The 20,799-nt window shown below is 45.4% G+C and overlaps 1 protein-coding gene across 1 annotated transcript in view; it reads right to left on the bottom strand.

Annotated features, from left to right (window-relative positions):
- Nucleotides 1–6,101: 6,101 nt before the first annotated feature.
- LOC125525177 (uncharacterized) overlaps nucleotides 6,102–20,799 on the bottom strand; it is a 32,111-nt gene continuing 17,413 nt past the window's right edge. Inside the window, exons 2-3 of the mRNA XM_048690193.2 lie at nucleotides 17,357–19,368; nucleotides 6,102–6,511 (exon numbers count right to left, since the gene is read on the bottom strand). Coding sequence (XP_048546150.1) covers nucleotides 6,471–6,511; nucleotides 17,357–19,368 — 2,053 coding nt within the window. The 3' untranslated portion in view covers nucleotides 6,102–6,470. The remainder of the gene's footprint in view (nucleotides 6,512–17,356; nucleotides 19,369–20,799) is intronic.

Raw genomic sequence — 20,799 nt, 5'->3', positions numbered from 1 at the left:
TCCAGCTTAAGGAGATTGAAAGTGGGCATGGAGTTGCTGAGTCTTTTCTTGAAAGCATTGAGAAGAATAGTAGCCTTTAGATTGTGTTCCCTGACAATATTACCATCTTCATCTTCATCTTGCAAGCTGTCAATGTGATTCACTCTGTATTTTAAAGTGGCCTTAGCTTGAAAAATCATAGAGTTTGCCTCTCCAAATTTGACCCATCTAATGGTGGCTCTCTACTGCCAATAAATCATCTGCCACTCCAGAAGTTGTAACAAATGTTGTTTAATAAAAATTCTGCCATTCCATTCTGAGGTAGATAAAGGCCTGAACTCTTCTATAGTATCAATAAGAAGAGTCACCTCATTAGGGTTCTTGATTGAGATGGTCAAATTAGAAATAGTTTTAGCCCAGATCTTAAGGCACTTTCTTAGTCTCTTGAATTTAGCTGAAATTCTCTTTACAGAATCTGCGATGTGAATATTCTGTTCCCAGCTCTGTTTGACAACTTCTTTGAAACCCTGCACTTGCATCCAGTAATTTTCAAACCTGGAGATCTTAGATTTTGGAATGTGTGTACCAATTTGAATCATGCATGGGGTGTGATCAGAAATTGGCTTGGCAAGAGGCAGGACCAAAGTATTGGGGAATTCTATGGTCCAATATTCTGAAGTAAAAACCCAGTCCACCTTCTCCAATAGAGGGGCATCTTGCATATTACTCCAGGTGTATTTTCTACCTTTCAGGGGGGTTTCTACCAGAGCTAGGGCATTGATGGCCTCATTGAAATGCAGCATATTTGTGAAGTTACCTCCTTGTCTGTTTCTATCACTTGGAAATCTAACATAATTGAAGTCTCCCATTATAATCCAATTGGCATCTGCAGGCATTTGAATATCCTTGAACCAGTTCAGAAACAGAGCTCTTTCCGGTCCCTGACAAGGCCCATAAATTTTGGAGAGAATGAAAGAAGCTCCAGACAGAGTAGAAGTAAAACGCAAAGATAGTGAGAAATCATTATGAAAAAGATGATCCCCAGCAAATAAAGAGCCATTCCAGGCAATAAGCAGCCCACCTGAAGCACCCACTGAAGGGAGAAACTCAAATTGAGTGATTCTCCTAGGACAAATTTTTTTGATGTATCTGGCATCAAAGAACTCCCTCTTAGTTTCTTGAATGCAGATGATGGTAGCATTTGCTTCATCTATTTTATTCCTCAAGGCCAACCATTTGATAGGGTCATTAATGCCCCTAATATTCCAGTTTAAAATACTCCAGTTCCTGTTTGTTTGAGGCATAATGAGAGATGTATGATTATCAGCACACGCTGTATTGAGGGACCAACTATCCAGCAGCATTCAGACACATCAATGCATCTAGAAAAAAGGGACCAAAAACCTAACGAGTTGTCCATTTCAGGAAGGAGGAATAACTGATATTAACAGGAGATTGTAGCCAGCAAATCTGATAAAGTTCTTATAGTACTCTTACAAAAGGAAGACCACACAACAAGGTTCCAATTTAAACTACACGTCTCAGTGCCAATAGAGCTAAGATTCTGGTCCAATATCATTACAGAAGCAGAAAGAGCAGCAAGAGTGCAACTAAAGTTTTAAGGCCGAAAGGTTGTAGGCTTCTTCTGCACTCCCTTGGCTTCTTTCTTCTTCTTAGTTTGCTAGAGCATCTCTTCAATGCAGTCCTTAGCATTAGCCTTGCAAAAGGAAACAGAGAGAATTTTTATAACTATTGAAGTCAAAGCAGGTGGGTCAGTGCTGCAAAGTTGGCAATTTTATCTTTGCAAACTCCTCCCTTAAAACATTTATTAGCCTCTTGCAATCTGTAACTTCTGCGTACCTTGGTTTCACAGATGGGAGCCTTGTCTTTCCTCTTCTTTCGAGCATACACAACAGATGTGCTAGCTGAGCGAACAACATGATCCTCTTCAACATTAGTGTGTGTTGGAGTGGCAGGCTGAGCTGTGGAAACCTCCTGCTCCAAATTAAGCTGCTGACAAGTAGGAGTGTGACTAGAGATACAGGAGTCAGGTAGTGCAAAAGGAATATACTATTTGTTAATAGATCCCTCAATGATGTAGTTCCAGAGTTGAGATGACAAAAGTGATTTATCACAACTAAAGCTATCAGGAGTTAAGAGAGCAACAGTGACAAACTTAAACCATTCACATGGTACCTGAATCACTTTGTCAGCTCCTTCAGCAGGCTTAAAGTGCTTGTCCCACAGATCCAGTCCTTCCTTGGACAGAAAATCATCCCCTGCATATGGCAAAGAACTGTCTGTTGTTATGTCTCTGAGAGAAGAACCCAACTACTCTGGAAGTTTCATAGAAGTAGCATGAACCGTGGATATGAAGATAGGCAAAGGAAAGCCAGGAGGAGGCCCAAAATTGGTACCTTCAGAGTTGTCAGAAGCAGCTTGAGTGTTTAGGGGATCAGACGGGGCAACAGCTGTAATATCTTGGACCAGAGGATTGCTCTCAATATTCTCCAAGGGGCCTTCAGGTGAGGCAGCCTTGTCAGGTGATGGCACATTATCATTGTGCTCGCTACTCTTCATGGCATCAATGTTATCGGGGGGAAGAGAGTCAACTTCCTGGACAGCCTGCAACATATCGACAATGGCAGCATCGTGATGAACTGCAACAGCTTGCTGCACCTCATGCAACAAGTGATCATTGTCCGGCTGCAAATTAGTTTGTTACAGAACAAAAGCTGCTTCAACTGCAACAGGCTCCAAAATTGGCAAATTAAGATCAAAGTTTGCCTGCACTTCAGGATGGTGAGCTGGGATGACCAAAGGAGCTAACAGTTCTTCTAGATTTGGAGGAGGACCACCACCAATAACAGAGTTGTCAGACCGAACCTGTCCAGCAGGCACACCAACATTCAGACCAAGTGAAAGAATCAGCTCACTGCCTCCCTCAATGTGCACTTCTTCCTCAAGAGGTGCAAGCAGATTAGTCAGTTCCAAAAATTCGCCAGCTTGAAGTTCCTGGTCAATGAGGTGTTGGTCCTGAGGCATTGCCTAAGGCCCCCAACCTTCATCCTCATCAACTTGTTCTGGAGCATTGACCTCATGCTGAATAAGGTGGAAGCCAACTGGGCCTACAATCATATCTTGATTCAGATGGTGGAAAGGTTGCTATGGTCTGGGATGAGGATTGCCATTTTCAGGTATCGGATCTTCATTAGGTGGAGGATGACCGATAGGCATATCTTGAAAGATAACCACCGGGCAAGTCCAAGACTGCCCACTGAAGTTTTTAGCTCCTGAAACTAAGATGCTGGCTGGGACATCACGAAGAGCATCAATCTTAACACGAACCACCACTGCTGCATCAGTTGATTTGAATCTATCCCAAACCATAAGTTGTCCAAAGCCAGTAGGGGCATTAGAGATCTCATGAAACGAGCGCAGATCAGCAGGAAAACCCACAATCAACCACCAAACATCTCTGGAAAGTTCAAAGTTCCTCTAGTTTAGACCCTCATTGTGCCCTTGGCAGACAACATGGATATCTCCAAAAGCATGAGGTCCTTGGTTAACCAGGAAATCACGATCTGCCGCACTAACCAACCGCACATAAGCTTGTCCAAACGGGTAGCAAGAAATAGAAGAGACCCCCATTCGTTTGGACTGGAGAAACTCATGCAGAACTTCCTGAACATTGGCAAAAGCGGCCTCACCTTCTGGCATGGGGATAATGGTAGCAATGGCGAGCTCTTCATTCGCCGGCGCAAGAGTGCCATGGATGACACGGTGACGGGCGGGCCTGCCATCAACTTCAACGGATTGGCAGCCGGCGGAGAGGAAGGGGGTGGGATCGAAAGGAAACGTAGCCATTGCTGGGAGCGTCGACGAGGTCGAAGGAGCAACAATGGAAACTAGAGGCGATGAATGCGGATGTTGCAGAGTAGCAGCAACGCGGTGGGAATCAGAGGCGTCAAGCCGAACAGCTATGTCTCTGCTGCGTGGTCCCAGAGAATTCGGGTCAGACAGATTTGACCGAAAAGGGCTCGAGCGCGAGTCACTGACAAGGTGGGTACCATCAAAGGATGGTCGGTTCGCATGGGAATCTGAAGTCCTCGGATTTCGATGCTGGATGACTGGTGACGTGTTGGAAGCCGAAACGTTAATTGCGCCACAAAATCTGTAATTAGCATTAACATGGCCCAACCTATTGCACCCATGGCAACGAATTCTATTAGTGCAGCTGGGCCAAGAGTGGCCCGACTCAAGACAACGGACACAAAGCGGGGATTTATCAGATTGGGCTGCAGCAACAGTTGAACGGATTCCTAGCCCAACATTTCGAGAATCCCTTGATCCCGCCCCATCAATAGCGATATTATTGGGTTCAGTTAACCCGGGAATTGAAGGCGGCCTTGATTGAGTTAGGCGCTGAGAAACAGTCAGAGCATGCATACCTGAAGGTAGAACATTCAAATTTCTTGCGGGAAAATTCGCGGAGATTGAACTGCTTCAGCGTATGATTTTCGATCTTTGGAGCGATCAACCAAAGTCCATTCCTGCTCAATCTCTTGCTGATAAAGTCTGAATTCTTTACGGAAATTCGGGCCCCCTTTCCCCATAGGAAAACCCCATATTGAACAGATCATTTGAACAATTCCCACCCTTGATGATGGCGAAACCCACATCTCTAGAGGCAACACTAAACTTGAAAGACCAATTTTGCAGACAAGACACCTTGAAACGGGAGGCATGATCCCCAAAGCAAGATTGCAGGATGAGACTGGCCGAATCAGTGTTGATGCGGAGCTTTGAACGAGAGAATTCTGCTACCATGATGAATTCCTTGAGCTTGCTATCCTCGAAGTGATTGACAGGTGCACCAAATTACTTCCAGATGAAAGCCTCGAACGCCAACCCCGGCTCGAATCTGAGGTCAGAGAGAGCTTGCAAGAATGGTCATTGATCGCCGATGTCGGGGTGACGGCCGACGAGAATGGTGGCCACCAGCGTCGGAGTGACGATCGGCGGGATTAGTGGTCGCCGGGCCGGAGTGGCAACCGGCGAGGGCGGTCGCCGCCGCGGCCGGAGGGGCACGCAGCGCAAGGAGAGGAGAGGAGAGTGTTCGGGACGAAGGCTAATTTTACCGAACGAGAAAATAACGTGACGTGGCTGCTATAAGATTTGTGCCTAGAATCAACAGCTAGAAGGGCGTTCGGATCCAATTCCTTCAAATCTGACGTTTGGCTTTTTATCATTTCCCAAAACTATACCATCAAAGATTGTTAAAGAATACTAGCACATATGCCCATGCGTTGCAAGGGGGAAAAATGATGTTTTGTTTAAGCATAATGTCTCATAGCATCCTTCTATAAAATGAACATAGAAAAATACGATGCAATTTAGCCATGTTATATTTTCTTTGCCGGGCATAATCTTCCATTCCAATTAAGTAAAATTCTTCCTTTAGTTACCATGACGTCCTCACCCGTTTTAGTCGGAAATCAAATTGTTCCTTTTCTAATTTAGTAGCCCAACACATGAAAGCCTACAAATCTTTTTTAAATTATGTTATATTTTTTACCTCAAGTCCTTCCTTTAATTAGCTCGCCCTAAACACGAGGGCTGCCACTCATATATTTAGAACGAGTTGGGATTAGTTAATGTGAATGGTGTATAGGTTGTTGGTTGTTACATAAAACATCTAGATAGTAGTTCCTGTGATCAATTCCGAGAATATTGATTTATTTTGACCTAATTATTATTCACGGTCTCTATAAAAGCCCATAAAAGGCCCATCAACGTACAAGTATCTGGCCCAGATCGCTTAGCGTACACTCAAACCAAACGAAAAGGACTAAACCAAACCAAGAATACTTATTCCCTTTAATAGTAGGTATAGACCTAATTATTATTTGCGGTCTCTATAAAAGCCCATAAAAGGCCCATCAATGTACAAGTATCTGGCCAAGATCGCTTAGCGTGCACTCAAACCAAACGAAAAGGACTAAACCAAACCAAGAATACTTATTCCCTTTAATAGTAGGTATAGATATAGATATAGAGTAGGTATAGATATAGAATGCATGGACCCAGATGCAAAAAATAATTGTAAAACTTGTAATATATTAAACCACACCAACATAATTATATAATAAAATCATGTTTCACACTTTAGAAACTGTGGTAGCCTAGTGGTTACAGCAGCCTTAGTAGCACTCGAGGTCCTATGTTCAGACTCCCCGTGGGAGCGACAATCGGGTTGTTGCTCTACGGTAAATACTCAAACACAAGCTTATATATATAACAATTCTTACAATACCGCTTATAAATTACGAGTTTCACATGGCACAAGTCTCTTTGAGTTTCATTACAGAATAGGTGGCAATATAGAATCACAAGACATGAAGTCTGCTTCATCTCTGTCAACACAATCCGTTTCAACATGGTCATCTTCTTCAAAAGGGTTGAAGTTGGGATCCTCCGGGCTATTTGGTTTAAAACATTGTAGAATCGGAATACTCGGTCTCATCTCCAGCTGGTTCACGACATTATGCGAGGGTAAGTATATTCCCCAAAGAGAATAAGAAAAATAATCTGAAAACTAAATATTTTGACGCGCGAGCATAAAGGCAAATACACTTGTAAAATGCTTGTCGGTGCCTGTGTGGTTCAAGTTATGCACAGTGGTGTAATAAAGAGAACTAAAAGGGAAACCTTAAATTTAAAATTAAATGCAAAAAAGTGCCCAAAAATCATAACAACCAATAATGAGATCATCAAACCACCGAAATATGTGAATCTTATTCAGTTATATTGATTGGAACCATTCATTAAAATTTTGGTTTAATTTGATCTAGCGATCTCTAACTAATTTTAGAATTTTCAATCATATACTGTGAAATCTGCAGCACTAAAATCAAATAAATTAGAGAACAAGAGCAAATTATCCTGACGTAAAGAGCACCACCAAACTTCTAAATAGCCACTTGGAACAATTCCTGTGGTTTATTTTCCAAGGAACATACACTAAACATAGCACATCGATTGGTTTTTTTTTATTGTCCTGTATTTTCGATTTCAGTGTTTCCTCCGGAGCTGCGAGCTGCGACCAGGAGGAACCAAAGCTTCATAACGACGCCTAACGACCATACGCACCGCCGCCGCCCGAGACTGAAATGAAGGCCTGGCATGATGAGGTGAACTTTTTCTTTAACATAATACAGACACAAGCGCTTATATATACGTGCATATATTCATCCCTATAAACGTATACACTCACACCTTATCCTTACGAGCACCTCCGAAAAACTGAGCCGGCATATCATCTTGAGATATTACGAAGTCACTGTGGGCGCCTCGTAGTCGACGGGAACGTCTCCTTTTATGAAATGCAAGGACCAAAACTTAGTACCCTGGTGGACTAGACATACCACTGTCCTTCTAATCATCCACCACGGGTTGGTTCGCAGAACGATGAAGTGAACTATAACGACTCCCTAAATGACGATGCGACACCCACATCCATGAAGCTTTCATTCGGAGCATATGAGCATCTCTAGCAGATCCCGCAAAAGAGATAATCCGAAAAAAGAACCGTCAATTTAGCGGACGAGGGTGTTTTCTCCGCCTCAAACAGATACCGCAAAATTGGCCATCGCCATATCTATGGGGTTCAAGCATCTTTTTGCCAGTTCCCTTATCCTTGGCGCGAAGGAAACTTCTGCCCCTTCTGATCCCGCCTCACGCACCGCCACCGCCTTCGATCTTGCCTCCAACCTCATCGTTCGGCCTTGCCGCGCCGCCAACCGACCAGATGAAGTGCGCACAGCCTCCAGGTGCCACATTTCATGCGCCGCCGCCACCAAGTATGCCACCGCTCCGTTCTCCCGCGCCTTGCTCGGCCGTGCATGTCGGTGCCGCCCCAACGTCTTTCACTGCCAATGGCAAGAGGAAGCTGTAGGGGAATCACCTCGTTCAACGGGGCGTAACCGGCATGGCACCACCTCCTTCTGCCCCTGCTCCGGTTCCTCCCATCATAGACGCCGGCGCGAGGAAGAAGACCGCTTCCACCGGCCCAGCCTGTGCATGGGTTGAGCCCCCGAGGAAGAAGGTGTTCGCGGCAAGAGGTCGGACTCCTCCTCCGTCTCCGGCCGGCTCCGTTATCTCAGATCACGGCCACTCCACAGGTCACGCCTACCATGTGTTCGATGAAACGTCCGGGAGGTAAAAAAATTCTTTTGCTTGAGGCACTCCGGTGATCTTTGCTTTGACTTTGAAGCACTTGTTTGAGCTTTTCCCGTTGAATTTTGTAGCCAGAACATGCAGTCAACATATACCGAAATGTTGGAGGAGAATGCGGTAGATTTGTGTGCTCCCGTTGACAATTTTGATACACCTCACGTGGAGGTTGAGGTGGAGGTGGATCAAACGAATGATGGCGGTGATGAAGTGTAAGTGATTGAGGAGGCCGAGTATGATGCTATGGTGGGGAGGACCGGCAACTATACGGAAACGGAGGGTGTGTGCTTGATTCAAGGATGAGGGAGTATGTCACTTGACACAGTGATAGGCAAGGATCAAAGCTTTGGAAATTAGTGGCAAAGGATTGACGACAAGTACCACCAAATCATGTCGTTCCCCTCCAGCCAGTCCTTGAATCACTCCATGGCCGTTGGGACGTGATTAAGAAAACTTATGGCCATTGGAGTGGGTGCTTGGAGCAAGTGCGGAATGCACCACCAACTGGCGTCACTATTCATGATTATTTGAGTGTTTCTTCACTTTGTTGACTTCGACCGAGTTGATAAAAGTTTAAGCTCATATTTGTCTCAATGTCAATGTGTAGGATAACATTGCCGATGAATATGTCAAGCAAACCACGGGTTTCAAGGGTTGGTCGTTCACTCTTCATCATTGTTGGTGTTTGCTTAAGGATAGTGAGAAGTGGAGGGTGACGAACAAGGAAGCTCCCCTGAAAGAAAGGTGTTTTTTTCAAATTGGAAGATAAGGATGATGTTAGTGATGATGCGCCAAGAGGAGGAAGAAACAAGGGGAAACCGGATGTAAGCAAGAAGGAGAAAACGAGAGTGAAGAGGACGGCCGAGGAAACTAGTTTGAGAGATAAAATTGGTGACATGGAGAAGATGAAAGAGACCATGTTAACCAAGCATTGGGGCGCTAAAGTGGCCATGGCCGAGAAGAAAGAGAAGCACAAGGAGGAGAACTAGGAGAAGAGGTCTGCCTTCAAGGACCGCAAGATCGCCCTAGAGGAACAAAAGAGGAGGGACAAGAGAACGGTCGAGGAGGACCGGTTCATGTTGATGAATCCTAAGGGCATGCATGAAATGACAAGAGAATTTTGGGAACTGAAAAGAATGGAGGTCATGTGCCGAATAAAGATGGAGCTTATGGCCAAGGGTTTGGCAGTGTAGGTGGTGGTGTGGGGTTTGGAGGGGTTTTTGCTTCCGGCAATGTTGGTGGTGGCGGGTTTGGAGGTGGTGGTGGAGTGTTTGCATGTGGTGTTGTCTTGGGCAATGGTGGAGAAGGTGGTGGCGGAGATGGTTTTGGAGGTGGTGTTTGTTTCGGCGTTGGGGGTTGTGGTGGTGATGGTGATGGTGAAGCTTTTGGCAATGATGGTGGAGGTGGTGGTGGTGCTTCGGCAAACAATGTGGATGGTGGTGGTGGTGGTGGTGCTCATTGTCCGAACAATGTGGTTGTCGTGGTGGTGATCATTCAATCATGTTTAATTTTGCTTGACCGCACATTTTGGAAGGCCAAACTTGCTACCTCGTATGTTCCACATGATTTTGGCCTAGATGAACTAGTGTGATGGTAAACTAGTGTTGTATATATGAATGTCATGCATCCATATGCAAGCACTCGTCAATATTTGTCCTATGAATATTTTTGCAGTATCGCGAGGCCTTCGGCATGGAACAAATCCTCTAAACCCACCCCGCAAAATATTTGCACGACAAGTTTAGAGGACATGTTCTATCGGAAGCCTCACGGTACCACAAAAAATGTTACAGGCCTCTCGTAAACGAATTTTGCGGGATGTGACTTTACCATATTTTCTAGAGATGCTCTGACCCGCATAACCCTGAGTAGCAAGGTCGCCAACCCATATCGACGAAAGGATCGCCACCGCGACAGCCGCCGCGGCCGCCGCCGGATTGAAGCCTTCAGGAAGTTGCCGCCATTGAACCCACGACAACGCCAGGACCACCCGCTACACCTCCCATTGCTATCCACTTAGCCAAGGGGAGTTCGCCATAGAGCCAAACAAGCACCTCACTTCCGTGGTCACCATGCAGATCCATCACGCCTAGCCACCACGGCCGCATCGCCGCTGGCCAACCTCCCCTGTGGAAGAGGAAGGACGCCTATGCCAGGCCCATGGTCTTCGGCCCGGAGTAACCGCCGCTAGAAGCCGACCGCACGCCAGTAAGCAGCCACCAAGCGGGGAAGGGCAAATTCCTGCCGCCGCCGTCACCAGGCCGGACTTTGATAAAGATGACCACTGACGGCGGTGACGGGGTGTGAAGCTAGGGAGGGGTGGCCGAGGTCGAACTGATCTGGTTGCCGTCTGAGCCTCTGTCGGAGAGCGATGCCGGGGGCTTCTCCTCTGATTATTCCCACTCCCCTTTAGTTTTCGGCGTTTGCTGGCCATATGAGACTACTCACAATGGGAGTAACATAGATAGTAATATCACACATATCTAGATAAAGTAGATGATGTGGCACGCAATAAATGAAGAAACAGGGAAAGTAGTAACATAGCTAGTTACTAATACTATGAGTAATATCACACATATCAAGGTAAGATGTGTCTATAGCCTAATATATGAAGTGTTACATGTTACCACACATATGTTACTCCTCACTATAGAGATGGTAATATAGACTAGTAACATGGGCATGTTACTAGTCTATGTTACTATCCATTGTAACTAGTCTGACATATACATATGCCAATTAGGGGTTGTTTGGATACCTAATTATAGAAAACTAGTTATCCTTAAACCTGATTTCTGGTGTAACAACCTAAAACATTGTTTGGATCATCAAACTAACTCGAGGATATACTAAACTAAGTTTTTTAAAAGTCCAAAAACCCAGTTTATACAAAATCAACTAATAGGGGAGCAACTAACAAAGGAGTAATCCTTCGCGAGCCCCCGCAAGGGTCACCTGGGATGGGCTGGGAGTGCGCCACTCGGCATGTTCTCGGCCGCCGCCACATGTTGACTTCTGGGAGTTTCCTCCATTTTTTTCATGAGTTTTTGGCTTTTTAGCTGGCTTTTTTCTGGCTTTTTGGATTTTTTGGTTTTCTACTGGTCTTTCTTATCTTTTGGACAAAAAAGTTTAAAAAACATTACGCGAAAAAATGCATTTTCTTTTTTGAAAAAAATTGTGTTTCTTTTACTTTCGCGTGAGGCACGAATTTGCTTCCGCAAGAGACATGGATTTGCTTCCTCGAGAGGCACGGCCATACTTCTTGGAAACGGAAAAATATATATATTTTTTCCTTCCGCGAGAGGCACGCACGGAAACGGAAAAAAAATTATGTTTTTTCCTTCCACAAGAGACACAGTCGTGCCTCTCGAGAACAAAAAACATTTATTTCCTTCCGCGAGAAGTACGGATTTACTTCTCGTGGAGGCATGAATTTAATTCCACAAGAGGCACGATCATGCTTGTCGGAAGCGGAAAAAATGTGTTTTGTTTTTTCCCTTACGTGAGAGGCACAAGTTTAGATCTCGTGGAGGCATGAATTTTCTTCCGCGAGAGGCACAGTTGTGTCTTTTTCGAAAAGAAAAAAAAACATGCTTTCGGTTTGGTTTTCTCGTCTGGTTTTTTTCGTGATTTCTTTTCTCAAGACCTATCAACATGAGATCTAATTTTGAATATCTTGAGTGAGGAATTCAACGGTGACAACAGTTTGAGATTTAGACGCATGATTTAAAAGATAACACATTTTGCATTCACTTATCTACGAAAAAAAACTCGCATGTAGTGTGTCACTTGTCGCAATATGAGAGTGACCTTTGCAAACAATGCTACTTAATTAGTGATTTCATCTTTTTCTTATATAAACGTATTTTCTATATGTATAGGGAGATCAATAAAGTCTGACGCGCTAATCATGGTAAACTCTGCTGACTGTGACAGTTGCGTGAGAAAGCCAAAACCGTCGTTGCCGATCTCGGCCAGGCAGCCGGAGCAGATTGCGATGCTCCACCTAGATCAGCGCCTCCATGGCGGATGCGCACTTCGGTCGGCCGCCATCGTGTCCATCGGCTGCTTCACAACCATTGTCGTCGTCCATATGCTCCACCTTGTACGTCCTTGTCATGCCTGTCTACCATGTGTGTGTTGTGCTCTGCTATTACCAGCGAATCAATCCAGCAGCTACATGCTACTGTACATGCGTTCATGGCCTGAGTATCAATCAAGGATGCATTTGGTTGTTTGCATTAGGCTCAGCCAGGAACGTACGGGCAATTTTCGGCCTGTTTGGTTCCCTGGCCTGCATCAAAATCTTGGCCCACATAAAACTTAAAGCAATGCTCAGCCAGGCCCGCTAAGAACGGCCGAATCGGCCGTTTCCAGCGAGTCAGGCTCGAGCGATGCAGAGGAGGGGAATGCCGCGTCGCGCAGCTGCGGGCAGGGAGATAGCGGGAACGATGGCGCATCTCCAAAAAAGTGGCGGGATAAATTCGAGTCACCGCCTGTCGATTCGGTCGCCCTATATATCCAGTGTGACTACTACGGCAAAACTTCCGCCACCATTTCCCCCCTCTTAAGCTTTCCCTCCAGCTCGGAGCCACTTCGATGACGAGGTAAGCGGCACAACTACTCCGGCGACCGGTTGATTGCGGCGGCGGATCGACTCTTCCTCCTCTCCGATGTGCCAGGCACCTCCTCCGCGGCTCTTCCGATGGCGTTTTGTAAGTTCAATCACCACCTCCTCTCTACTAGTTCTAGCTAGATCTATCGATCTGGTAGGGTTAGATCCTCTGATCTGTTTGACTGTGATGTTGTAGTAGCTACTTGTGATGGATTTGGAGCATTCTACGGGTTTTTTCCATGTCAGCAAGCATTGGTACCTATGGCCATGGATGGATTGGTAGTATGCTTAGATGTGTGGTATGCTACTATGCAAGTGTTGAACAAGATCCTCCATGTGTCCATGATTAGTGCTTTGTTATGCTGTGTAATTAATCTGTTGTATGCTTTGATGGATTTGGTAGTGCTGCCTTCAACTAGATCATCCATGTGTGCATGTGTTACTGTTTGTTCAATCTGTCCATACTATACTACTAGTTCCTACTATCTATGTGTAGTGTGTTGTGGTGTTGAGGATGCTTATGTCTGTAGGACATGATCATGCAAGAGTTTAGTCAGGCCCTCGTGTCGTCCAAGAGCCAGTTTCCGCCGTCGTATGTCAAGGACTCCCAGCCTCCCATCAAACAGATGCCTCCTGATTCAGACGTTTTCAAGGTACCGCCTACTGTTCCTCCATTTGTGTTGGCTTAGCCCAATGCTGTTACTCATGCTTGAAGGAGAAGGATGGCAGGGGAAACAATATAAAATGCCAGTTGTTCCTCTCCACTTTTGTGCTTAACAAGATGTGTGAGATCATAGCTAGTGGAGTGAGGACTGGCAAGGGGTTCAAGGAGGTGCACTTGAACCTTGTTGCAAAGCAGGTGTTCGACTTCTGTAGACAGAAAGTCACCTCGACCCAGGTGTACAACCACTTGAGGAAGTGGAGACCGAGGTGGATCATCGCGTCCAAGCTCAGAGACCTAAGCGGTGCTTCATGGGATGAGGACACATGCTCGATCCTTTTAGAGGCAAAGCACTACCAAGGCCACATCGCGGTTAGCTCACAAACCATGCCATTCAAACTAACCAGCAGTTTCAGCCTATGAGCCATTGCCATACTAACTAACCTCTCTGCACTGTTTCTTCTTAAGCTCACCCCAAGGATGCAGAGTTCCTTAACACACCTATCCAAAACTACCACCAGATGCAGCAAATCTTCTCCTTCTGGCTGGCAACCGGCAAGCATGCCATGGGCTCTAGTCAGCCGCGGGGCTCGCCGATGCACAAGTATCCAGACACCCATGAGTCAGACACCATCAACGTTGATGCTCCTCAGAAGGATGATGGGCAGGTTCATGTGCTTGATAAGAAGAGGAAGCGGGCAGGCTTCCTGGAGGAGGAGCTGAGCGTCTTCAGCAGCATGACTCAAGCAGTGAAGGAGGTGGCCACCGCCATCAGGGAGAGCATGTTGGTGGACGTCCACCCGAAGCTTTACGGCGGCGGCATGGAGCAGATTGGCTTCAGCCTAAAGGCTCTCATGGTGGCTCTCAGCCAGCTGCTGGACAACAAAGCCCAGGGTGTTGGGTTTGTTGCCATGGGAGACGCCCACAGGGTGCTCTGGCTGAGGACCTGGTTGGGCAAGCACTTCTACTAGTGCCGCTTCAATTGGTGGCGACGGCGTGCATGATCCTCGACGGCGATGGCGATGGTGACAAGGACGACGATGACGATGACAACATATATTTTGTATAGTTAGGGCTTGAAAACAATCTTATGGTCTGTATATTTTGGTGGGGCGGTAATATACTAACCCCTCATTGTGATCCTCATGGTGATTGCGAACTTATGGTGGTAGGATTACATCTTTTTTGGATGTGGTGGTAGGATGACACCAAAGTAGTGCTAGGTTGAATTTGCTACATAGTATGATCATGCATGCTTACTAATGCTCTTCTGCTCCATTGCTTCTGTGCTTCATTGCTTGCTCCTAGAGTGCTCTGTTTGTGTGTTTCAATGCTTGTTGCTTCAACTTACTACTCATTTGCACTTTCAGGGCAAAAGGTACGTGGTGTTTGAAGGGAGTGTTTTAGGGGTTTACAGTTCATAGAAAGCTTGCAGCCAACAAGTTTCAGGGTACAACAACAGCAGCCACAAAGGGTTTAAGACTAGGCAAGTGGTAGAAGATGCTTACTCTAAGTATGTGCGAAAGCAGTCACGCAGCAAGGTTGAGGTTGGCAAGGTGGATAGTCCGTTAGGGCTGAAGAACTTCATCATCTTCGTCCAGCTCATCGTCATAGTAGTGTTGTGGTGTTGGTGTGCTCGTTGTAATCGTGTGTAAGGTGTAGTAGTATTGATAAACTCACCAAGTAGGATATAAGTTGATCACAACTCTATGCTCGTATGCAACCAAACAACATGCACTCATCTAATTACATACAATGCGTACAACCAAACGCGGTGCGCAGAGGCGTTGTTACGATGCAGGGAGAGCATATGCAGGCAACCAATCAACTTGCAGATGTTGTTTTTTTGTCTGCATATACTCAACCAGGACCAACTGAAACAAGTATACAAATGGGCAAAAAACGAGGCGAACAACCAAATGCATCCCAAGGTGCTTTACGCCGTGTACGTGCATCTTCGATGGGAACCCTCGCCAGCATGCATGACACCGGCGAACGAAGCAGAGCACAATCAGGTGAGCAGTGCGACCACCCTGGTGGCCTTGGCGATGGCCACGCACCCTTGCCAGAGAGCCATTTACGATATGGTTGTCTGCCGCCGTGCGTGTAGGTGTCAACAGCAAGCCGAAGCACCGCACCTCCATGAATTGTTTTCGGAAGAACTCAAAATCATGTTTTTCTAATTTTCCCATCCAAACAAGGTAGTGTGTATATTTGCCTTAACAGAATAACTAATCAAAACTGGCTTTCCTAAAACTCCTTCAAAAATCATTTCTAAAATCTCACGTCTAATTCCCTATATCTAACCAACCACTTAATGTGGGGTGTGGATAGATCTCAGTCGACTGAGACGTAAATCAAGCAACATATAAACAAGAAGAACAAAAAAAAATTATATGAATCTCCATGTAAAATCTCATAAATATAGCATTGACTAAGACTTCTGAGATTTAGAAATCCAGATTAATGTACGCCATTTTGTATTGCTATTTTTTTAATAATATATTTTTTTATTAATTTTCATAAATATTACGCTGGATAAAAAAATTCAAAAATAATACACCGTCGGTCCGCTGCAGGTCGACTGGGCCTAGTCGGCCCACAGCAGGCCGATTGGATTCCAGCCGGCCTACAGGACCCAATCAACCCACGGTGGGCCGACAGGGGCCAGTCGGCCAGCTGTAGGATGACTGGAATCCAATTGGCTTGCTGTGGGCCGACTAGGCGGACTGTGTATTATTTTTGAAAAAAAATACCCAGCGTAATATTTATGAAAATTAATAAAAAAATGTATTATTTAAAAAAAATAGCTTTTGTATTTTCCATCGTGTTCTGCGTGGATTTAATTAGATCGTGAGATTCTATATATGCATGTAACCGATAAGGCCACTTTATTTCGCCACTTTATTTCGCGTGTTCTCAAACTATCACCAATGATTTGTATTTCATAATCCTAAATTTCTTATTGTTGTGGAGGATCTCTAAATAATTTGATGATTAACTGGCCACATGTAAAATTTGGGGTACAATTCACTATTGAAAGATGGAAACGGAAATCAAGCAACATATAAACAAGAAGAACAAAAAAATAAAAAAAATTATATGAATCTCCATGTAAAATCTCATAAATATAGCATTGACTAAGACTTCAAATTTAGAAATCCAGATTAATGTACGCCATTTTGTATTGCTTTTTTTTAAAATAATATATTTTTTATTAATTTTCATAAATATTAAGCTGGATAAAAAAATCAAAAATAATACACCGTCGACTGGAATCCAATTGGCCTGCTGTGGGCCGACTAGGCCCAGTCGGCTTGCAGCGGGCCGACTGTGTATTATTTTTGAAAAAAAATTACCCAGCGTAATATTTATGAAAATTAATAAAAAATTTATTATTTTAAAAATAATAGCTTTTGTATTTTCCATCGTGTTCTGCGTGGATTTAATTAGATCGTGAGATTCTATATATGCATGTAACCGATAAGGCCACTTTATTTCGCGTGTTCTCAAACTATCCCCAATGATTTGTATTTCATAATCCTAAATTTCTTATTGTTGTGGAGGATCTCTAAATAATTTGATGATTAACTGGCCACATGTAAAATTCGGGGTACAATTCACTATTGAAAGATGGAAACGGAAACGTTTGCTATACTTTGTATACGTTAGCATGTTAGTGTTCTACTAGTAGAGAATCCAAAGTAACATCATTTAAAAAGTGCTTATTCGCAAAAAAACATAATTTAAAATGTGCCAGAAACCAAATTTTACCTAAAGCCTACCAGGTATTTGCAAGGAGAAAAGTAATATCTTCAGTAATTTCCAACCTGGCTGCAGGCCTTAAAGAAAGTTTTTGCAATTACCTTCAGCTTGAGATGCCTCCCGGATAAAAGGAATGCCCAGAATGATCGATAAGACCCTGACGTGCGTGACGAACTCACCACCAGTGCTTAGATTTTTTATGTGGAATGCCGCCTCGCAGTTCTGTGCCAGGTAGCAAAGCATCTCAGTCCACACCGTGGCTATGAGCTCCCATCGTTCGGCTGGGCATGTGATCTTAAGCAGCTCTTTGGCGGTAGCACTGGCACGGGAGGTGAAAAACCCATGCCCCTCATACCCATACAAGATGACCTTGCTTTGCTCCAGGTGCCCTCCAGAGAAACGTTGCTGAGTGAGAGCTTTCCTCACATCGCGCCGAACCTTACCAAACTCGAAATGGCCACTGCTTGCGTTCTTGATACTGCATTTCCCGACCAGGTACATGACGTACTCGGACAGCTGCCTACTAATGTCCCTGTGCATTGAGGAGGAGCTGTCCTCATCTGCTGTCGTGTAGAAGCACATCTCAGTGATCATATGCCACATGAGGACGACCGCCGCGACAGTCCCGCCCTCCAGGTTGAGGATTGACTGATCGATCGACCTTCCTTCTGCCGTCGCCTCGAGCGCCCACCGTGCCCACTGGCCGTGGAATGTGCTGAAGTCCCTTTCCCAGTACTCGGTTACTTTTTTAGTGGCCCCTATGTCCAGCAGCTTTCTGAAGACGAACTTCTTGAGGTCAGCAGATACTTGTATGTGCTTGACGTCAGATACAAGCCCAACTTTCAGCAGAGCCCACATGAACAGATTAGCTTGCTTTTCGCGGATGCACTCACCAATCAGGTTATACTGCGCCATCTGCACAGACCACAACCCTTTCCCCAGTGGATGGACAAGCCTGGTCAGATTGAACATTGCCCTCTTACCTGGGAATCCATCATTCCCAAAGGGGCTTCGGCCAGGCAGGTAAGGCCAGTATGACGAGATGACCATGAAGGTGGAGGACAAGTCCAGTGCCACAGCACCGGCTAGCAGCACATAGGACACCACGACATCAGCTCTGACGTCGTCGATGAATTGCCCATCCAGGTCAGCCTTCAGGAACAGCACCAGCGCTGCAGAGTTTGCGCCAATTGTGACGAGCCGCTCGACCCCACTGTAGACGAGGTTGAGGTGGTACTGGAGCACTCCATACTTGGTGTACATGAAGTCATAGACGAGTGATAGCTGGATCTCGGCCAACTTGTAGGCGATCTGGTGCCGGAGCTCTGGCTTCCTTAGACCTCTTAACTTGCCGATGGTGGTGTCAATGATGTCACCTTTGTTCCACATCAAGAAAGGGGTCATGTCTGTCAAGAAATCCAAGCATATCCTGATCCCCTTCCCTGCCACCTCCACGAGGCCCTCGTAATCTATCTTGTCCTGGCTGTCACTTGATAAAAGATCATGGAGCCTCTGGAAATATGACTTTGCATCATCAAGAACATTACTCTCTACGTTGAGCACAGAGTCTGACATGGAGCTGCTCTCGGGAGTCATGGAACTGCCAGCGGTCATGAGCGCCCATGTCCTCTCTGAGTATTTGATTGTCCCAGAAATAAACATCAGCACCATGGGCGCCATAAGCTGCTTGGTGCTGACAACGTGCCATGACTTGGTGACGATGTAGACCGATAGCGTGACCTGTGAGACGAGGCTCAGGAGGTGGCGCTTCCACAGCAAGCTGTCCTCCGTGGAAAGGGCCGCAATTGTCTCCTGTCCACCGAGGTGGAGGAGCAGGAAAGGCGTCCAGAAGAGCAGGAGCTGGTGGCGTGGGTCATTGAGGTGGAGCGCCAGGCGGCCGAGGGTGAAGGTTGCGACGTAGTCTGCCAGCAGGTACGCAACCCACAGCAGCAAGCTGAGGACGCTGGACCTGCGGCGCTTTCGAACTCCTGGGAAAAAGAGGAGGAAGACTTGCAAGGAGAAGCTCGCCAGCACCAGGCATTGGACCTCCCACTGGTTCCATAGCTGCTGGGCACCGGGCAATGAGATGGTCGGCGGGTTGAAAGTAGTATTGCTGATACAAAATAACCAATCCATGCAATTCAGATTCAAATCACATGATATATAGATAGGAAACAAACTAATGTGTATATTGATTGATGGACCACACTATTTGGGGAACATTAAGAATATGACAAATTTTAAGATACTCCCTCTTACCCCTTACGAGGTATTCATTGATCAAGGGTAAATTTGGCTATATATGCTTACATGGTAAGTATAACAAGATTTAACAGGTCAAAGAAAAAGGGCACAACAAGATTGAAAGGAAATATTTTGACAGATTTAATACCCGCGCCTTCCAAATGTATGTCTGTATGCACTACTTGTATGGTTGGTATTTTACAGTTTACCGCACAGACGCACTTTCAAATGTGATTATCTTCGCGTCCATTATGTGTTAGGTTTGTACAAATGAGATATGAGATACTTGGGCATCTTTGTCATAAAACATAGATACTTGCCTTTTTCTCTTAAGATAAGCATGTTATACCGTATATGTATGTTTTGAAAATTTATAAACCCTTGACACATGTGGTAAGCAATTCAAACAATTCAAAAAATATATAAACCCATTTTTCAAACTCTATAAGTAATGGTTAAAATATATTCAATCAAAAAAAGGAAATATATTCTATCACAAAAAAGGTAAATATGTATTCTGTAAATAATACACAATATACTTACATACAAAAAACATTCATATATGATACATCGTACATGTATTCTAAAAAAGATAGCATGTCCATAAAAGATTTGTAAATAACTAATAACCAAAACACACAACCGACGCCTCTCAAAAAGTTAGGGCTCCACTCCTTCCCGCCGGCGTAGCCTGATGATGTCTTGTACCGAGGGTGGCTCTCTCAAGGGCCCCGGGCCACGATACCAACTAGGGGCCCACCTGGCCTAGCGCAGAGGAGAAACCCTAGAGAGTGTCGGGAGACCTTCGTGCCCTCCAAGACTAGACAACGGCGGCACCCTAAATCGCATATGTAGTCATGTAAACCCTAGACCTCCCTGCCTATATAAAGGGAGGTTGGGCAGCCCCCAAGGGCATCGATGTTCTCGTAGACAAACTCTTCGTAGAAATCTCATACACCACTGTAACCCCTCGCACGAGGTATTCCCCCACCATGAATAACAAAGGAAACTAGAATGTGGGGTATTACTCTACGGAGACCCGAACCTAGATAAATCCTTTGCACGACCTCCGATCTAAGACTTCCAGCTATGCTTGGACCCCTATCAAGGGAAATGACGGTATTTTGCACTGTCAATTGGCGCGCCAGGCACGGGCTCGCCGGCTGGAGATCGATCTTGCATTGGATCTTCTTCTGACCCCGACAGCTTTCCGCCAGGTGAGAGCCTAACGTTCGGTTCCCTCACACTTCCGGTCGATGGGGCAGGCTGGGTCAACATCAACCCACCGGCCCACCCTGTA

This window comes from Triticum urartu, chromosome 7A, assembly GCF_056163025.1.
Source record: "Triticum urartu cultivar PI428250 chromosome 7A, HENAU_Tu73, whole genome shotgun sequence".
Lineage (NCBI taxonomy): Eukaryota > Viridiplantae > Streptophyta > Magnoliopsida > Poales > Poaceae > Triticum > Triticum urartu.
Note: the sequence above shows the minus strand (reverse complement) of the source record. Positions and strands in the feature narration are given on the sequence as shown.